General features: G+C 36.6%; 1 protein-coding gene across 1 annotated transcript; it reads right to left on the minus strand.

The window, feature by feature from the left end:
* Positions 1–212: 212 nt before the first annotated feature.
* SLC39A8 (solute carrier family 39 member 8) lies at positions 213–20,273 on the minus strand (the record flags this gene model as incomplete). The annotated part of the gene is made up of 9 exons (XM_019615131.1): positions 213–1,081; positions 2,930–3,114; positions 3,704–3,911; positions 7,568–7,735; positions 8,712–8,822; positions 8,928–9,050; positions 9,581–9,750; positions 13,940–14,108; positions 20,256–20,273. Coding segments are annotated over 9 exons (1,299 nt in total), but the record flags the coding sequence as incomplete, so codon positions are not given.
* Between the last annotated feature and the right edge of the window lie 5 nt (positions 20,274–20,278).

Here is a 20,278-nt window from a genome sequence, read left to right on the forward strand (position 1 = left end):
TCACAAAACTGCACACAAGAAAACTATTCAAATTGCAAAAGAACATCCTGGAATGTTGATTTTAGCAAGTTTTTTTTTTCTAAGTTCTACTTTGTACAACTAACAATATATCCTTTCAAAATTTTAACTGAAAATACAGACTTTTTTAAAGGAGTATCTATGGAAATTAAGTATAAAACAAGGCTATTTTCATAAAATACAAAATGCTTGACTTTTTTTTTTTAAATACTCAATGTTTCTAAAATGTTGTGGAGTTGATAAATTGTCATAAATTTAACACACACTCCCTCCAATTTAAAAAAAGTGGTTCTGAAAATAAATCAACAATTCCCTAGTGCACACATAAAGAGAAAAGATCAAAAGCAGTAACTGGTATCTTTCCTTCCAGTGTTAATTAGTAATTACAAATCTTAGCTTCATTAGTATCTACTTTGAAATAGTTGATTGGTTTTTTTTGTTTGTTTTAGTTTTGTTTTGGGGGTGGAAGGGGATCTTACACAGACAAATCCTGCAGCAGAACTCATGAAATTAAGCAGTTTTGAAACTGCTTGTTTTCATCACAGTTGCAAAAAGATACGGGAATGCATTATTTTCTTCCTTGAAGAGCTCAGCTCAGTTGCATACACTGCGTAATTCTACTGGCCAAGTAACCTCCTTTTTCTCTATAACAGCTCAAGTATGTCTGATAATTTTAGGTAGAAATACAAGTACTAGAATCAGTTCCTTAGCAGAGTACAGAAGTTGACAGATCCTACTATTTGGATCAATGGTAAGTCCTATAAAAGGATTTCCTGCATTTGGAATGGGGGGAATGGAATCTGTCAGTGTTTCAAAACCAAGAAGAGTAAACAAACGTCCCTTTGTGGATTTCAAATGTCTTCCATTCATAATTTACTTGACGTCTTCAACACCGATTCCATTTTCACTTGCATGATCACAGCTGAATATTTCCTTCATACAAGGTAATCAACAGTATAGCAGCAAACCCCGTTAGTAAACCAGCATTCTGAATAAGGAAGAATGTGAGATCCATCTTTCTTCCTGTCACTTTCTCTCTCAGCATATCATTCATCTCTGGGAACTGAAAAAGCGGATAATTTTAGGTAAGTATTGCCATCTTGTGGTAGCATGTGTAACTCAAGGCCATTTCAGAGGAACACATTGCTGTCTTGGACTGAGCACTAGAACAAATAGAGGGTGAAGGCAGTCAGAGAATAAGTCACTCTAGTTACACTAAAAAACTGTTTCATCAAGGATGGAAAACTGAAATGGAGTTTTGGTTTTCTTCTGCTGTGGTCTTGCCTGGTTGGCTCTCATGGAAATTTCCTATTTTTTATTTGGGTCCAATTATTGTTCCATTTATTGCTAGGAGCAGCTGCCCTTGTATTGCTAACTGCTGCGTTTCTTCCTTCACAAAAATGGACAGCAGTGTTGGTTCAGGAAATAAAGATTAGGATCCTTCTACTTCATCTATAAGCAAAGTAAGTGACGCTGAAAACATGGACAGCCTCTCAGAAATGAGAAATCTGTTACAAGTAGAAGGTCTGGTGGGCTAAGAAGATAGTGATAAAGCAAAGAAGAAAGAAGAAGAATGATTTGAAACTGGTGGTAACATATAAAATGTTATCTTACAGTGTAATGAAGGAATTATTTTTTTCATAACAGGCATCTTAATGGTATAATAATAGCAAAGGGTGGCTGCTAACTGCGGAATAAAAGATATTTCCTGAGAGCAAATGCAGGTGGTGGCAGATGAGCACTGGTGATAAAGGTTTGCAGCAATAGCAGGGGGGCAATTCAAGGTATGTGTTTGTTGCAAATAAGGTGAATTGCATTTTTGACAACTTATGTTTGTCAAAGTTTTAAATCTTTTCCTGCTGTTCTGATAGTATAGCTAGAATACAAAGACAACTCTAAAGTTTAGGTTCAGTTCAGAAGCCTTCTGTTGGGATGACTTAGAAGTCTTATTTTTCCTTCATCTCGTAAGGCAAAAAGAACTATTGAATTCAGTGCAATTCTTGAAAAACAGATTAAGGTATGGGGGAAGTGGCTGAACCTTCCCAGAAATCAGTCAAGAGCTCTGTGTTCCTCTTGCACAAGAGGCAAGAAACCAGATTAGCTTCATGCCATAGAGCAAGGCTCATTTGTACTCGCACACCTCAGTGAACACACTGTCACACGCCCTCAGCTTCATCATGTGATGATTTTACTAACATGGAAGCGAGATTGTGCCTTTGTTCAAAATGGAAAAGAACAGGAAAAAGAAAAGAAAATGGATAAGACATTTTTGTTAATCCTACCTGCTTCTACAAACAGAACAGAAGTGTGTGAAAATCATAACAGAAAGCAGAAAGCCAGATCCTAATTCAGACTTGTCAGAGGGGAGAAAAGCTCAGACAGGTAGCTGATACAATCCAAAAACCTAGAAAATGAAAGAGAAGCAGGAAAGAAGATGTTGGAGGAGAGGGTAAAGAAAGAATGCAGAGCAATACATATAAAGAAAAGAATCTCACCTACTTCAACAGATTTAATAATAATAATTTTAAGTTGAGCCACGCTAAATTTATGCCATGAGTTCTGAATATCATACTTGAGTACACTACGATTCACCATATATCCTTTTTTTTTTCATTCTTTAACCAAAACTACCCAAGCTCATGAAAAGATTTCCCTTATTTAAAATTCCTTTTCAATAGTAGTTTGGCCAGCCCTAGTTGTGAAATCAAAGACTTTCGCATTTAATGAATAAGCACAATTATTTGTCCACCTCCATTAAGGTCATAATTGATTATTTAACATCTAATAACAAGTAGTAGATGATTCTAGCATGAAAGAGACAGAATACTAATTTCCATCAGAGAGACTGCTCTTGAAGTCTTTGTTTTCTTGAAGAAAATTAAATAACTGAAAAAATGAAATTCTTACTCACCATATCTGCCAGAGATATGTACAGGAACATTCCACCAGCTACAGCAAAAATGATGGTAGGAGCGAAGTTGTTGCCTACTAATATTCCAAGAGCCATCCCAATGTAACAGGAACATGCAGACAGAAAGTTGAAAAACAGAGCCTGTCGAATACTCATTCCAGCACTAAGCAAGATGACAAAATCCCCTACAAGAGAAAAAAGAAATGGAAAAAGAGAAAACCATCTTCAGCAAACGAAACTGTTTTCTGATTTCAAAGGAATTAAGGAGGAAAAGAAAATATTTGTATACAACTAATAATCCACTGCTGTTTTTCTTTCAGTCAAGTAAATGGTGAGCATTTCCCTTCAATACGAAGGTAACCAAAACAGTCTAAAGCAATTAGGTGACGCAGAACTTAGCAAAGATCTTGAGAATACAGGACTTGCCATAAAGAAAAAAGAAGAAAAAAAAAACATCCATAGGATGGCATAGGATGTGTGAACAATATTCTTGTCCGCAGCAGGTGGCTTGGAACTAGATGATCTTTGGGGTCCCTTCCAATTCCAGCCTTTCTGTGATTCATTGTTCTAATATTCATTCCCAGCTTCCATCCATCTGCATTCAAGAACTTCCTACAATAGATACGTATTTTGGTACTTGGGAATATACTTTGATGAGCATTTTTTCCATTAAATTGTCTAAATTTCCATTCAATCTATGCCATGTTTTGGCAAGTGTAACTTCCCACACTGGTGGTTACCACAGAAATCAATATGTTGAATGAATTTTCTTACCCAGCTCATGAGGAAACTCTTCACACAAGATGGCTATGGAGGTACTAAGTCCTTGAAACAGAGACAACGTGAAAGAAGCACCAATTGCCAAACCATCTAAGAAATTATGTACGGCATCACTCAGTGTAACCATCCAAGCAATGGTTCCAATCTTCGACAGTGGGCGCCCACCGAGACATTTACACAAACTGCCCTGGATTTCTTCTTCCTGGAAAAACAACACGATAAAATAATTACATAAAACAATGAATGAAGAAGCCAATGAGACACACTTCTGGCTTTAAATGAATGTTGAGCATAATATAAAGCACTAGTACATAAGGATACCAGAATGCTTGGCCTAGGAAGGAGGCAGCATAGGTAACAGGAGCAAACGTTTTCTGTTTCAACAGTTTAGTGAAAGGCCTGATCACCCAACTCTACAGCTTTATCTGAATACCCTCTGTCTGAGACAGAAAAAAATCCAGATCACAGTGTCTGAATGTGTCTCTGGAAATCTTGCTCAGATTAAGAGATTGCCAAGGATTGATAAAGATCTTCACAGCTTCCTCAGCCACCTCTATTAAGTGCTTACAACAGGAAGGATCTAATCACTGCGATTGAGAGCATCTGTATTTCCTACATAAAACAGACCTGGACCAACTACATGCTGCTGCCAGCACATCATGTTCTTAGAGACAGATGCATCCATCACCAGTCAGTATCAGCCAGCTAGCTAAGTGGGAACCTAGACACGTATCCAGGTAGCCTGCTAATTTTATTTCTAATTTTGATTGATGATAGTCAAGTCCAGCTATCAAAATCAGTTTTTACAAGTTTCATGTTTAATAAGAACATACAGTGCCTAGTTCTGATCGTGCAGGTTGAAGTCTCATAGCATAAAAACAACTGGCTGACATAAAACTGCAATGCATATACACCCCAGGGCTCTCAATCATTCCTCCTAGAAGTGGAAGCAATTTATATATCTGACATCATGAAGTAATGAAACAGTTGATGAAGATAAAAGGAAATGCCATTTCAGTTGGGAGCACAAATAATCTTTGCTAAAAAAATTCTAATGATCATTTCAATAAACTTCTGTACACACATATATTGCAGTTACATTATATTTGCAAACATAGTGTTCAGGGGAAAAAAAAAAGGATTTGCAAATATGGAAATTGTTTTATCTTTGTAAAATCAAATAATAATGCTACCACGCAATTGAAGTTTGAACTTAATGGAAATATAACAATTAATGAATGCTTTCTTTAATGACAGAGCAATAAGGTCTGTCTCATAATTTGCCCACTCCATTCTTATCTGACATACTGTATCCTTCCATGTAGCAGCTGCCTTGGGACAGGACAAAAGTTCAGATAAGGATTTCCAAGTTAGATTGCATTACTTGGAATTTATAGCTAATAAAGCCTCGGTTAAGAAATGGAACAAATGCCATAAAGCATAGTTATAACTTCTATTCGGTGCATAAGAAGTCCCAGATTTATAATTTTATGATTTGAAATAGAAAATGGCTTAAAAAAAAAACATGCAGCTTCCCTGCAAATTGAAACACAGTAGAAACGACGTGTATGTCTACATTTCTCTTTGGGCTGTAGAGGCATAACAGGCTTAGCCAAGAATTATATAAAGAACTCATTTTCTTCTGCCAGTTGCACAGGTGAGAATTCCAATTAAACTCCAAATCATTGCATACATATTTATGACAAATATAAAAATCTGATCTCAAGGACTTTTCTGTTAAAATGAATACTTCACGAATACGTACACTGAACTTTTTATGCCTCTATGAAGAAAACGAACATTGGGTAAGAAGATGATGTTAAGAGTTAGCTGTAGAACTCATGAAGAACTGAAATGACTTCAGACATGAGCTGATATTTGGGTTATCTATGGAGTTTCTTTTACTTTTTTACAGTAACTGCAATTAAATTAGGATAGAAGCATTGATTTAATTGTAAAACTACTTTCTTGCTCCAGTCTTTCAAACTTTAGAGACAACTATAGCTTAAAAACTATGAGTCAGATTTGGAGAGACTTCTGTTATATGTATATGTGTCTGTCTGCCATTTACTGTGTAGCTCTGAAGTACAATTCTTGCCTGTAATCTATTTCAGATAATGACAGGATTTCTTTTGTAAATCATATAAAGTACAAGGACATTGCTCATCTGGGTTTACATTCTGAACTTTACTAGATTATATGTCCAATAGAAATAGACAAATGACTAATACATATTCTAAATGCTCAAGGCAGACCACTGATAAATTTACCACACAAATACAAGGGCTTCAAAGGCAAAAATGAATGTGTCTGTCTCTGCGGTACTGTTCCCTCTTTGTCATGGCACATCAGAAGACGTCACAGAAGAGATGGCAGCTAAGGAGCTCAGGAACACCCAACAGATATATCAGGTCTGACCTTTATTAATTAATAAGTTCTGTATTGTCTGGATCACCACAATTTATGGTAAACCAAAGCTAACCTTGCTATTTTTGCTCTTAAAAAAATAATAATAATTTGAAGCAACGGTCTCTTCTTTGTTTCTAAACTTAAGAAACTATCTTATGTTTTATCTTATGTTATCTCAACAGGTTACTATTTCTATTACTAAAGAATCTGTGACTCCCTCAGACATAAGTCAGAATCTCAATTTGTCAAAATCTTGTAGAACAAGAGTAATATTCTGCACGCTAGCAGAAGATCCAATAGCAGTTAGGACAGAGTAATACCTCTCTGCTTAAAACATCTTCCATAGATATCCTTTAGCATCCTCTGGGACTGCCAGCAGGATCAAGAAACCCTGAAATTGCCCAGAGGGCATAAATAAAAGTCACTGTAAAGCTTTATTATACACATCCAATGTTACATATTTGGGACTTCAGGCATTTTCAGCAACCAGTCTCTGAAGCAAGTTTAAGAAAAGTTACTGTTGTAAAAGTTACTGTATATTGTGTTCGCTCCCTTTCTTGAGCTTTGGATTAAGAGGATAGTCAAATTCTATTATGAATATAGTTTATATATCCCAAGTGGATTCCTACGTATCAAAAGCATGTAAAATTTCATGCTGACCTACCCTACTGCACTACCTTGTGAAGAGCACAGGGAGTAAACCAGAAATCTTTACTGTGAAAAATCTGCCATCTTACAGTTGTTGCTATAATTTTCCATTTTGTTTTTGTTTGTTTGCTGCTTTTTTAAATAAGGAGCAGTACTGCTCCTCTGTGCACAAGGAAAAGAATAAAGAAGTTCACCAACGCTTTCTTCCTGCTACCATTTTCTTCTCAGACAGAAGGAGGTTATATTTGTAGTACAGAAACAAACACAGAAGTATAGAACAACAAATCTGAAAAAAAGTAATGTTTAAACTGGGAGGAACAGTTATGTCTCGACCTGTGATACTTCCGTAATCCCTACAGTACCTAAGTATACTGGATTAAGCACAACCAGCATGACAGTTATTGTACCAGTTTTCCTCATAAACCACTGATTCAGAGAAACCAAGTTCTCAAACTTAACATTATGTGTTGTCAGAAACATAATATGGGTCATGTAGCAATAAAACACACTTTAAACAAATCCATAACAACAAAATCAAAATCAACAGAATTAACTGATTAAGCAATTATCTATCTGCCCTCACACTGATATCTACTACCTTTTTGGGTTGGTTACTAACTGAATCCATTGTTTAGCTTTCCAAAGTTTGCCCCAGGAAAACCCATGCATTTTTATAGGGCTCAAGCAAGCTGTAAGCTAAAAATGTAGAAGAACTTCACAAAAATAATAAAAATTCATACTCACTCTCTTCCTCATATATGCTTATATAATAGGTAGGAATAAAACAGATACTTTTCATACCTGTGCTGAGACAACACTAATGCTGTCAAAACCAAAATTTCCATTGCTCTCTACGATGGCTGTATTCGCATAACAAGTCACTCCATTGCTGGATGATGGTGGTTTGGAGGGACTAGTCTTATCCTTAGACTGATTCTGTTCACCATTTTCTAAGTCATTATGGCCAGGCTGGATGACAGATAAATAAATAAATAGGTAGTTTATTAAATAAAAAGTGAAATAACAAAGAAATATAGACCTTAAAAGAAAATACTGGGCATCATATTCATGTTACCTTGCTTTCAATACCAAGTAAATGTTTAAATGAGCAGCAATAAATCGTTTAATATTTAAAATTTTAGATGAACTCCAAATTTATTTAAGTTTCCAAAATACTACTTACTTTTAGCTAGCCAGGAAACTCCTCAAATACCTGTGAATTTTTTTCATTGTTATACCTTTATATAGAGCCTTCCAAAACCAAATACCTTCACCATTAGTATCAACATTTGCTAGTTATTCACAGCTGCTTACCAAGTAGAGCTGTTACCAAAAATAAAGTACACATTATTTTTTTTCCATTTTTCATATAGCCACTGCAAACAAGGTACAATTGGATCCTTGTTATTCTCAATAGCAAGATCAGTTTGAGAGCAAAGGCTCAGAACAATGTAAAAGTAGGAACAGAGGACAGTTTTCTTGGCAAGACATGATCAGAGAGTCCAAAAAGTTTGAGAGGCCTTTCTCTGATACAAATTCAGTCTCATCAATATGAGCACACAGAAATAAAGTACTCTGACATATGGGTAGAAAGCAGAGCCAATTATCCATGTCATGTAGTATTGAGATACTGTATTTAGATTGCAGTGTCACTAAAGCAGGTTTGTGTACCAGAGCATGGGGAACACAGAGCTAGTCACTGCAGGTGAGATTCAGGAACTGTCAGCACAAACAAAATGAACTTTACAGATGAATAAGAAGATACATATGTTACAGTGATTTCTCCTGCCCGGACAGGAGCTCCAGAGGGATACTCCATTCTCTTCAACTTTTACATATTTCCACTTTTTTTCTTCTGATGTTTAGCTACCATACTACAGACTTGGCCCTTGAAGGCAGCTAGAGCATATGTCAGTGACATTAGACCACACACACACACACACACCTGGATTCTATTTCCAGCTCTGCTTGTAACTTCCTCAAAAAAGTGAGATTGCTTTATCTCTCCATATGGATTTAAAACAGATGCATCAGAACACTCAGTAATGCTGAAATCCTCAGGAAAAAAAAAAAAATCCCACATCTTATTAACCTATTGAGAAGCTCATAAAAAAAAACCATGTACTTTAAGGTAAGGCTTGCACAGTTAGCCTTTTGTTACCTGATTATAGATCTTTAGTATCACTTTAAGAATCCTTTCCACAAAGAAGAGAATATAGAATCCTCCAAATACAGCAACTGCTTTCTCAATGTAGTTATCTACATGGGAATCAAATCCAAATGCCTAACAGAAGATAAAAGCAATGCAAATTAGACTGGAATCTTAGTACATAACAATTCCCCCCACAATACACAAATACTCTACAAAAATACAGACAGTCTTTCTACCAGCCACAAGTTTCAATGAGGCAGAAATTATGAAAAATCTTGATCCTTCTAGATTTTTTTCAATTTGGATTAAATACCAGTAGAGTTTTAATACAGCAGAATTTTACATGCAGGATGTAGTAGTTAACTGCATAATTAGAGGTCTAATTTGGAACAAATTTAAGACCATTAGAACTTTATCCAATCCATTCTTCTTTCCATCCAGAGGCAGAATAACCCTTGGTCTTCCCCAGGTCACAGGACCATATGGATCTTGATGGCTCTGCCCACCCAGACAGACAGAGAGGGAAGCTAGTGTCACTGATGGCCAACCACAACCCTCTGGAGACTTCAACCTACACTCTCAGAAGACAAATGCAGCATGCTTCTAGAATTAATACATTTTGGAAACTATCATACAAAAAAGTAAAGATTTTCCTTGCTTACCTCTGGAATGAGCTGGAAAATTGCGTTAGAAAAGAGAGTACCGACGGCCAAGCCCACAAAGTAGGTTAAAATCTTAGGGAAATAAGACTTCTTTAAGAGAGGAGTTAAAATAAATCCCAGAAGTGATGCCAAGTTAATGATAGTCACAGCTAGGAACCCAAATCCCCAAACTGTGGATAAAAAACAAACACAGAAATATTTAAAAAGTTAGTATGAGATTCACTTAGGGCTGCTTGTGATTTTATATAACATCTGAATTGATGTTGAATTGGGAAAAAATAATTGTTTCCTACTTGCAATTATACTTTACAGAGATAAAAATTATAAAAGCACAGATATTTAAGGCATATACCCAGAAGGGAAATACATGGACATACTGTCTGGAACTACCATATTAAAAACTGAAATTGGGCTAATACAATATCTGGGATATACAATATCTGCTGGAGTAAATCAGATCTCTTTACAGCCAGTAAAGATTAAAAACTTAGGCTTAAGTCAACAGTCAAAGTAACACTGTCTTAAGATGCAAAATCTTGCTAGTTCCAGGGTTAGATCCAACTGTCATTTTCATAAAAACTTCCAAATAGAAAGTCTGCTGTCTTGGCTGTACAAGACCCAAAAGTCCTTCCTCGTAAAGAATGATTCCTTCAGATCACCCTGAGGTGGTAAAGTGTTGTTCCTAACATTCCTCCTTTTCCCATCATTCAAAATGCTTCTGTTTTGCTGAAAACAAAGTCCATCACTACTTATTAGACATGCAAGATGGTAGATACCTAATAATAGAGATTATTAAAATAGAGCAATGAAAGCATATAAAGAAGTTGTTCTATGTTCAAAAAGATGGACACCAGGAGAAAAATCTTTTTTTAAGAAGTAGCAAATGCACCTGGTTTGGCCATCATTTAGCTTCCTTCACCATATGCGTAGTTTTAGATTTTCTGAGTTCAGACACTAGGACTTGTAATTATTTTAGTGTCTGACTTGCAGGTTGCAGGAGTTTTGCTGTTGTTTTTTTTTTAACAAGCATCAAAACATTTTGTTTCTGCTTAGCTACAGTTTTACCCAGTTGCCTCTCAAGTCCCTCTGAGTACAAAAAAGCCTTAAGGGATGCACATATAAAGTCTACAATGCTGCCTCAAGTGAGGCCACAGAAATACAAAGATATGCACATGGACAAAAAGTTTGTCTTTAAAAATCAACCACAGATTACAATCAAAGCCAACACAAAGTTGGACGTATAAGAACAGTTTGGTATAATCCAAAAAGCTGCATCGATATAATAGCCTCATTATAAGTTTTGCCATATGTACGTAGAGAAGTTACCATAAATTCCTTTCTGCATAGCAGAAACAAACAGAGAGAGATTGCAATCTGCAGCCCAACTTTCCTGTAACACTAGATTAGCAAACACACTAGACCAGGTTCATCACCTGCAACTGGGATTGCTACACATCGTTTGCACAGAGATACAATTTCTGTATGTGATGAATTTCATATTGTGTAAAGAACAGGAAGAGCAGACAGCACTAGAAGCATTCAAAGCATTTGCAAGAGGTACATCAGTGCCAAGTAAAATATTCACTTGCCATTTTTTAGAGAGAAGGAGATAGAGAGGGATAAATAGACCACTAGATACAGTTAGATTCACTAGCTGCACAGGAGCTTCACTCCCATTGCAATACAGGACAGTCAAGCTTGTAAATGTCTTTTAGAAATCAAATCTATACTAAATAAGTGTCATCATGAGTCACACACCGCCATTTGGGATTACTATAGAAGAGCAAGTCTCTCAGTTTAAGACAATAACAATTCCTACATATTTATCCTGAGAGAAATACACATTTTATACTGAGTTAACAAAACTAAAAACAAATAAAATCTTTATTGGATATGAAGCATTTAGGTTACACGCCCAAATTACTTCACTAGACACAGGAAATTAGAACAAGTTTCAGAAATTATGATTAAGAAATCCTGTCACTACAAATCACTTTCTACAACCAAAGACAAAGAGGATAAGTTCACAAACTGTGTAAAACAGTGGATGCCAAAACAGTAGGAGAATGGAGCTTAAAAGCAAGCACAAAAAAACAGGGTATTGCTAAATTCTGAAAGTTCCCACAATACTACACATTTTACCAATGTATGGTCTAGCACTCATGCTGGCACTCTCTGTTCAGCCGCATGTACTGGGACACTTAACATGAAGTATATGCAGTAAATGAAATACCTGTCATCACTCTGTATGCTTAATGCAGCAAGAGATGTCTCAAGGTACAAAAAGAATCTGTGTTTGCAAGTAGAGAGATAGTCTAATCCACTTGTACGAATTATCCCCTTTTGTCACCACAGAGAAAAGTAAAGAAAAGGCTTTTTACCTCCTAATTCACTAAAGATTAGTGGGACCAGAAAGCAGAAGGAGTTTTGTTTTTAAAATTCTGTTCTAGATCTGGATGGCTCAAATACTTTGGAATTTAACATATTGATTTATTACTATTACTGTATTACCCCATGATTATACAATTATGGGAATTGTTACTTTAAGAAAAATACTGCAAACTGTTGAGGGGGAGAGGAGGGAGAGAGTGATAAGATTCCAAGATAACCAATGTTGCCAAAGTTGCTTTATTGCTGTATTATAAAGCGTATTTCACCATACCATGTATGCACTGTTCTCTTAAAATGGTTTTTATTCACTAGGACTCCATCCACACTAAGTCTTCCATGAGTGCCCTGGAAAACAGGTTTGTCCAAGATCTTGTAACAGAGCAGAGCACTGAAGCACAGTCTACCCTGATACTGTGACATGGACAGTTTTCGCCATCAACCACTCTATCGGTCTCCAGAACTCCAGCCCCAACAAAGAGAGTGCTCAGATGCCAAACCACGAGAAAAATAGGCAGCAGGAGAGCAAAACTCCAGTGCTCAGTATTATTCCTTACAAGAAGTGAGGACCCTTGCTCTAGGCCTTCCTGAGGCAGGCTCAGGCTCCTCATGAGCAATTTCCTAAAAAGAAGAGGAAATAAGGGTGTGAAAATCTTTTAAAAAGGCCAAGTGGATTGCACAGAATAGCAATTGCACATTAGTCTTGGACATTCACAGCTATTTCATGCTGTTCCATACTACTCCCTACTACACTTCAGAGGGGAGAGAAAGGGTAGGAGGAAACAAGTGTGTGTCAGCTAGGTTAGATATTAGATACACAAAGCTCAAGGAAAAAAGATACACTATACATTGTTTTTTAACTTCTACTTTGCTTATGCAATACCTCTTTAATGCAAGTAGCTGCCCCATGAAGTTTATTGAATTAATTTCTTCTGTATGCCTTATCTGTTCATATTTTGGATATTCTTAAAATGCGTGAGAGACCCTAAGCAGAAAACTCAGAAGCACAACTGGAAACATGCCTTGTGAATTTTGCATGATGGACAGTAATAGAAATCAACTGCTTTCCATATGCCACAGTACAGATTCATTTTTCCATGGGGCAGGGATGGGGGGCAACAAATAAGTCTACAGCAGGACATACATGCATTAAAGCCTACTTTTGGCTCTGGATCTTTCTGTGAATTTCCCTGTCACAGTCTCACATGCTTGTGGTTTTTAAAAACTCTAAGCATGGGCCTTGCAGATTTCTTGTGCTGCAGGCAAGGGAGGGGCAGAGAAAACACTGCCTTGCTTATCTGTCTAATGGACACTGCTTCTGAGCCATCTGGATAAAAGAAAAATAGGAGCGGTGGTCTACATGCCTTACGTGATCAACTACAGATCAAGTCTTCTGCATACAACCTATCCAAACAGTGCCTCCCAACAGTCAATAAATAAAGAAACAAACAGTACCAAAAAAACAAACAAAAAACAACCCCAACCCAAACAAACAGATCCCACACTCTGGTGTAGATACTAAAAGCTTCCTGAAAATATGTGCCCTCAGAAGGTATAAATAATCTAAAACAATCATGATAAATCAATGCCACAATATCAGCGATTAATCAAATGTAGTTCTTATTATTCACAACAACAGGTAAGTTTTAGGAATGATCATTAATTCCTAAAAAACATTATATTATTTATAATTACTTATACTAATTGAAATGTTTCTAATGCTGGTATTTTGAAAGTTATGAAGAACGTTGCAGTACCTCTGCTAATAAATACTTTCATTTGGCACATGCTCATTCGACATCTCGTCTTTTACATCTAGTCCCCAAGAACAAGGAATTTGGATATCACACATTCGATCCTTACCAATGGAACAAGAGATTTTGTCAACCAACCGATTCTCTATCCTGTATTTTTTTTCACCATACTGTAGGTTCCATGCAATCTAATCAGAATATCAATGAAATAACTAACCTTGCAAAGAATGTGGTCTAGATGCATCCACAGAATTTTCCTGATGATCACATGGGTGAAAAATTAGCTGTTGCAAAACAGCAGGACATACTGTAGAGAAGTCTGAGTTTGATATGTGACTGTTGTTTGGTATTCCATGCAAAGAAAAAATTTCCTCCCCAGTCAGGCACTGCAACAAAAAGGATTTTTGGCAACATAAATAATAAAAATAAAGTAACCCATCCACAGAGAAACCCAAGAAGTACAATGTAAAAACAATAACATATTTTCAAAGTAATGTACATACTCTTTGCACACTGCTCACGAAAGCATGGCAATTGCTTAATGTGAAGCAGAAGGGAATTGAGGTATTTTAAGATAACTTAAAATCAGTGAAACAAGTTTTACATTTATATTTGCAAATACTACATGCCATGAACCAGGGCAGACAAACCTTACAATATATTTGGACATATAACCTCAAAATAATTTAAATCCCATGTAATTACAAAATAATTAAATTTAAGAACAGACCAGACACAGTTAAAAATCTTAGCGATGGAACAGCATCAGAAAAGGATTGGTAATTCAGTGACTGCTTACTCATATAAACGACTGCTTCTACTTCACAGAAATGTCTCATATTATTTCCTCAAATTAACTGTTCAAGAACATTAGCAGCATGCAACATTTTTCATTAATTTTATAAGCAACAATTATTAATAACAACCACTGTTTTGTAAAACCATCCCATACTCCAGTGAAATCCACTCCTACTTTGGATCTTCACTTTGCCTTCAGCTCGGGACACCACAGTACCTAATGGTCAAGAATAAATGTGCACAGCTGTGCTAAACTAGGCCTGGTCCTTCTCTTGGTTATTTTCAACCAAAAAGATAAAATACTTCAACAATAAAATACTTAAAACACATATTTACGGAAAAAAAAAAAGGAGTACTTTTATATTAAATGTTCCATACAACTTAAGACTTTCATCTAACGATTTCCACTTATTCATATTCATGTTCTCTGGCAATGATCAATAAACACACAGCTTTATTTTTTTGGTGGCAAACTGAAGTAATTTAACATGCTGATGTACAACATACACATACTAAGGATGAGTCTCAAGACAAAAAGTGCTTTCTTTCTATTCAAGACATCAATTCAGCACACAACACACTCTCTAGTTTATCTCAGTGTGACTGCAAGTGTAGAAAGTATCAGAAGCCCAAACAAATTACCAATGGTCACTCCCTACTCTATTCAGTTTTACTAGCTTTCAGACTCCCCTGCACTTCTCCAGTAATTCAGGATTATTCATAAAGCAAATTTATTCTGGAGATGAGTCAAAGTAACTACAACTCATTTATTTCAACAGAGTTGCCTCCATTTCCATTAAAAAATGTTTTCCTAATATTGTCCAAAAGGTGAAAGGTATGCACATATCATTTTCACGTGATTATTTTGCATTTAGCTGAGAGAAGAAGAACCTTCGAGCCAATTCAAGTGACTTCAGCCAAATTATATCCAGAATGTTTCTGCCTTTCTTGAATGACCCAGTCTAATTTTTTGTTTGTTTTAAAGCATGTTGACCCATTTAGTCTCAGTGGAACTACTGCACAAAGAAATCATCACTGAAGACAAGTTTTTGGTTTTTTTTTTTTACAGCTTAGTAGCTGAACTTCTGAAGTTTTCTAGACTGGTTCTGTGTTTAATCATTTTACCCTTAAATCTGCATTAGGAAATAATGCGGAATATATGGCTAATATTCCCAGTACAATACAAAGAGAGGATAGTTGTGGTCTATAGGAATAGTTCCTATAATGCTTCTTGTATTATCAGCTAGTTCACAGAGCCATTTGTGGAAGGCTGCTGTGAATGGCTGTTAGAAAAACAAGCCAGTGTGCATTGAGGTTCATGACGTGGCTACCTCAAAAATAGTTAAATATCTCTTTCCTAGAAATATAGAATGGATGACTAGTAATTTTAAATACTAGTATGTTAATATTAGTTTACAAAAGAAAAAAACAAATATTTTTGTTGGCGCATAAAAAATATCAATTTGACAAGCATGAATTAGTAAACTTGTGGCTTACGACGAAATGAAAAATTTCATTGGACAAGAACTCTTTTATGCAAGAGCAAGAAACAGCATTTTATTTAATTACTATTATTATTTTGATCAGGGACAAACCCAGATGATAGCAACTCCTGTAAGTGATTCATTGTTATGAATCACCTCATCCTCTCAGCAACTCCTACATTCATCCAAGGGCTGAACCACAAGCTCGTTTGAGTTCACAGATACAATTAAGAGACTAATTAAAAGATTCAATCACTTAGAAGTCTTGGATTGGAGCAACTTATGTTTGCACACTGCAAAACTGTATTTATCTTTGGAGGATAAATACATTAACACAATCATATTACCGTAAAAACTCAAGCTATTTATTTTGTAAGACTGACAGATAATCTCAGCAGAAATATCATTTATCCTCATGGAACAGGGACTGGGGATGATGTCCTGACTCAATAAGTCTACCATCATTCCTATCCCTTGCTATTTAGTAAGACCTGTCAGGTGCTAAAAGTGAGATGACTGGCTGTAACGTGACTGTCACCTAGTCTTTAACTCACAGCTTCAGAGGATACAGCATAACTGACCATGTCTCTGAAATGACCAATACAGGATTTTCTTTTAAGACTGTAACTGAAATAAAGTGATGTTCAATTTCCTACAGTCTTTTCAAACCATTATAGCAAGTATCTATAATTAAAAAGCAAACACCAGATCGCCACATTATTTACAGGAAAGAAAGAGATAATTGCTCAGACAAAAATAATGCATAGTACCTTTTAACAGAAGAATGAATAAAAAAATGCTACAATGCCAAGCATCTTGTAAACATTTCATTCCCCTTTCTGATTCTCTGATGTGTTCTTATCTTTGCTTTACCTTTATCTGTAGCATTCCACATGTGAAGCACTGAGATATCCAACAGCAACCAGTCACTGCAGTTTCTAGATGTTAACAGGTTAAATACTAGGCAAGCTCACATTAGGGCTGAGCACTGGGTCATACAGAAGCAACAGCACTGAAGGAATGCGGTAGATACTTTTCTGACCAGTGTGCTTTTTTTACTTAGCCTAGCCTAGATAAGGCAAAATAAAGACAAATAAATACACTTTCCTCAACTTTCTTTTTTTACTGCTGATGCAATGACAGATTTTTTTGTCACACATCACAGGTGAGACCTGGATGCTTGGAGATGACCATGCATTCAATGAGCAGCTCTCTGTAAGAAACAGTCCAACCATATGAAGCTGCCTGAATACATTGTGTGCTTGAGATTTCATACACACATTCAAGGTAGCTGTTTATGTGGGGAGCTGAAAAATATCCATGAATGCTGAAATTCACTGGAAATGTTCTAGTAAGTAAGACATGTATGGAGTAGAACAAAAAAGCCTATTTATCTTCTCACTGAGTAGGCAACATCAGATTGTGGTGATGGATCAAGACCATAAGCCACACACACTGTCAGGACATTCATCCTTCTTTCAAGAAGTACTAGCAAACTAGCAAACACTACCAAAATAAATGAAATAATAGCAGATACCAGCATGGTTCTAGTTTATCCAAAACAAAAACTTACTGTTCTGATTCATCTTGAGGCAAAAACACACAATATCAGAACACTAATGTCAATAAAGATTTTTACTTCTTTTTTTTTCCAAAGTTTTGTACTACCCCAAAGCATAGAGTAAAGGCAATGTCAGGAAGCTTTCTTTCCTTCCAACATCTGCCCACTTTCTGCATATTTTTTGACTAAAACTTCTGAATATATATGTATGCCTCTTACACGACAGTGAAATCAATGACAGAAGATAAAGTATGGCTTTGTCTTTACATCTCTTCCTAACAATGTAAAGGACATAGTGAGTAAACACGTTATCATCTATTATATTGAAATCATCACCAGTTTTATAGCTATTTGTAGAACTAAAATGCATTGGAATTCCATGGTGAAGTGTGGAAAAACAGCAGAGAGCAGCATTTGAGTTTCCTCAGTTACCATTATTCCTCTTGAAGAAAGTCTTAGCTTGCACATTAAGGAATGATGATAACGGAAAAAAAGTGAACAGCAAAAAAATTGAAAATTGCAAATGCAAAATAAAGAGAATTATAAAAATTCTCAATGAAAGAAAATAAAGGAGCAAAAACTTGAGGAAATGAAGACAGCTCAATCAAAACTTCCAAAATATTACTCAAAAAAAAGGGGGGCAGGAGGGGAATGGGGAGGAGGCTAGTCTGACATGATGCATATACACAAAAAAGTATCATATTGGACATCATACAATGTAAATTACTATACATGCCTACAAAGTTTTACACAAGTTTATGTTCGAAACCCCATTACTAACAAATTAAAGCTTTTTTTCCTCTTGTCTTATCCTCTAAAACCAACCTGAAATAAAAGGACAATACTAACAGAGGCTGTTCCTTCCTGCCAATTTTTGAAGGGTTCTGTCACTGTCCCTTACTGATCTGCTCTCCACTAAAAATGAGCTCAGGTTTGGATGAGAGGCTATTGATAGCGCAGGGGTGTGTTATCTTCACTGAAAGAAAGGACCTGGGGTCATCCCACTAACTCTGGACACTGAAGTTAGGAACTGAAAGTCTAAGATAATCCTCATTTCCTCCTACAGTCAGATATCTACGCAACCTCAATAGATGACCCAGCCTGCCTGAAAAATACATGATTCACTTTCCATTAGTACTTATTTTTCTCTATTGAGATTCAGTAGAGTTTGGTGCCTTACAACACACAAACCTGGATTAGGCCACTTTCTGGGTTTGGTTTGTTTTTTTTTTTTTCCAAAATCAGTGGGTACTCAAAATAATAAGCTTGAAATCACAAAGTCTGAGTCAGTGTCAAAAATGGCCACACGAGTTACTTACTATGAGCACACGTGTGGACAGCACTGCCCAAAGTCACTGATATACTTAACTCCCCTGAGGGATCAAGAACCAAGACGTTAGATGCACTTACTTAAATGTCTGAAAAGTCAATTTTAAGAAGGAATACAGGTAACTTAGCAAAAAAGGATACACATTTCAGTACGGCGCCCTAGATATTTTTCAAAAAGGACACAATTAGAACAGGTCTGTTTAAAAGAAAAAGATTGTTTCAGTTAAGCTTCAAACGATTTATGAGGAATAGTGTTGGCAGTAATAAGAACAAATTTTTTTTTTTTTCTCTGTAGTCTGTGTACGAGGGCTACGTGCTTTTGCAGAGGGAAAACCTGAAGGAACCACTAAGGAATTCACTCATTTTTAAGCCCTTTTAAAGAAAGATCCTTTTCACGACTGTATTTAACACTGCAAACTCGTATTTAGCATGTGTGGCAGGAAATGATTATACACGTTTTTTTAATACACCGTGTTGGAACAGTGTTTATTTGTGAAATTTGAAATAGAAGCAGTGACTCTGAGAAATACTACCATGCTTATACTGAATACTATGTTAACTTCAAATTAAATCCCTGGTCAAGGAAAAGACATCAGAATCACACTGCTTCTAAAACAAACTGAGTTTATCCAAGGTTTGTCTCCATTGCTGAGCAAGCAAAGGAGCTTCTGCTCCAAACACAAAAAAGAGTCTCATGGTCCTCAGAAAAGTACCTCCTCTGTTTCTTGCTGGGTTGAACCAAACCAGAGCAAACAGCCACCCCTGCTTTCCTTTCCTAAGGACATCTACAGCAGTCTAAGGATTCCCCTTCAGGGAAACTCGGGTATTCTCAGACATCACATAGATAGGAAATTAAAAGTAACAACACTGCCTGAATTTTGTATGGAGACACTACATAGAATGAATAATTTCATGAAAAGGGATCAGTATTCCAGTAATATTCAGTCAGTATATTAAACACGGTTTTACACGGGTTTCAGCAGATGAACTGATGAATGCAAGCTCTGCACTCCATTTAGGCAAAAGATGTGAAAGTTTCTGAAAGTTTCTTCACGAAAGTGGCGACCAAGTCCTTGCCATCACACTACAGCTTCACATTAACACGTCCCGAAGTTGTGGTTACATAAGACCCGGAGGAATACTCTAGCAGATTCTCACGGGCCGTTTGCCCACGCCAAACGCCAGGTGGAGCCGACCCCGAGGGTAGCGCGCAGCAGCCCCCGACGGATGGCAGCGGCTGTCCCGCCGCAAACCTTTGCTCCCTCCTTCCCTCCCTTCCTTCCTCCCCACGAGGAACCACGAAGGCTCCGAGCCGGAACCCCGGCCGCAACGCAGCCCGGCCCTCGCGGCGGTACCTGTACCTGGTTGTGGTGCAGGTGGGACA

The sequence above is a fragment of the Meleagris gallopavo genome, chromosome 4 (genome assembly GCF_000146605.3).
Source record: "Meleagris gallopavo isolate NT-WF06-2002-E0010 breed Aviagen turkey brand Nicholas breeding stock chromosome 4, Turkey_5.1, whole genome shotgun sequence".
NCBI lineage: Eukaryota > Metazoa > Chordata > Aves > Galliformes > Phasianidae > Meleagris > Meleagris gallopavo.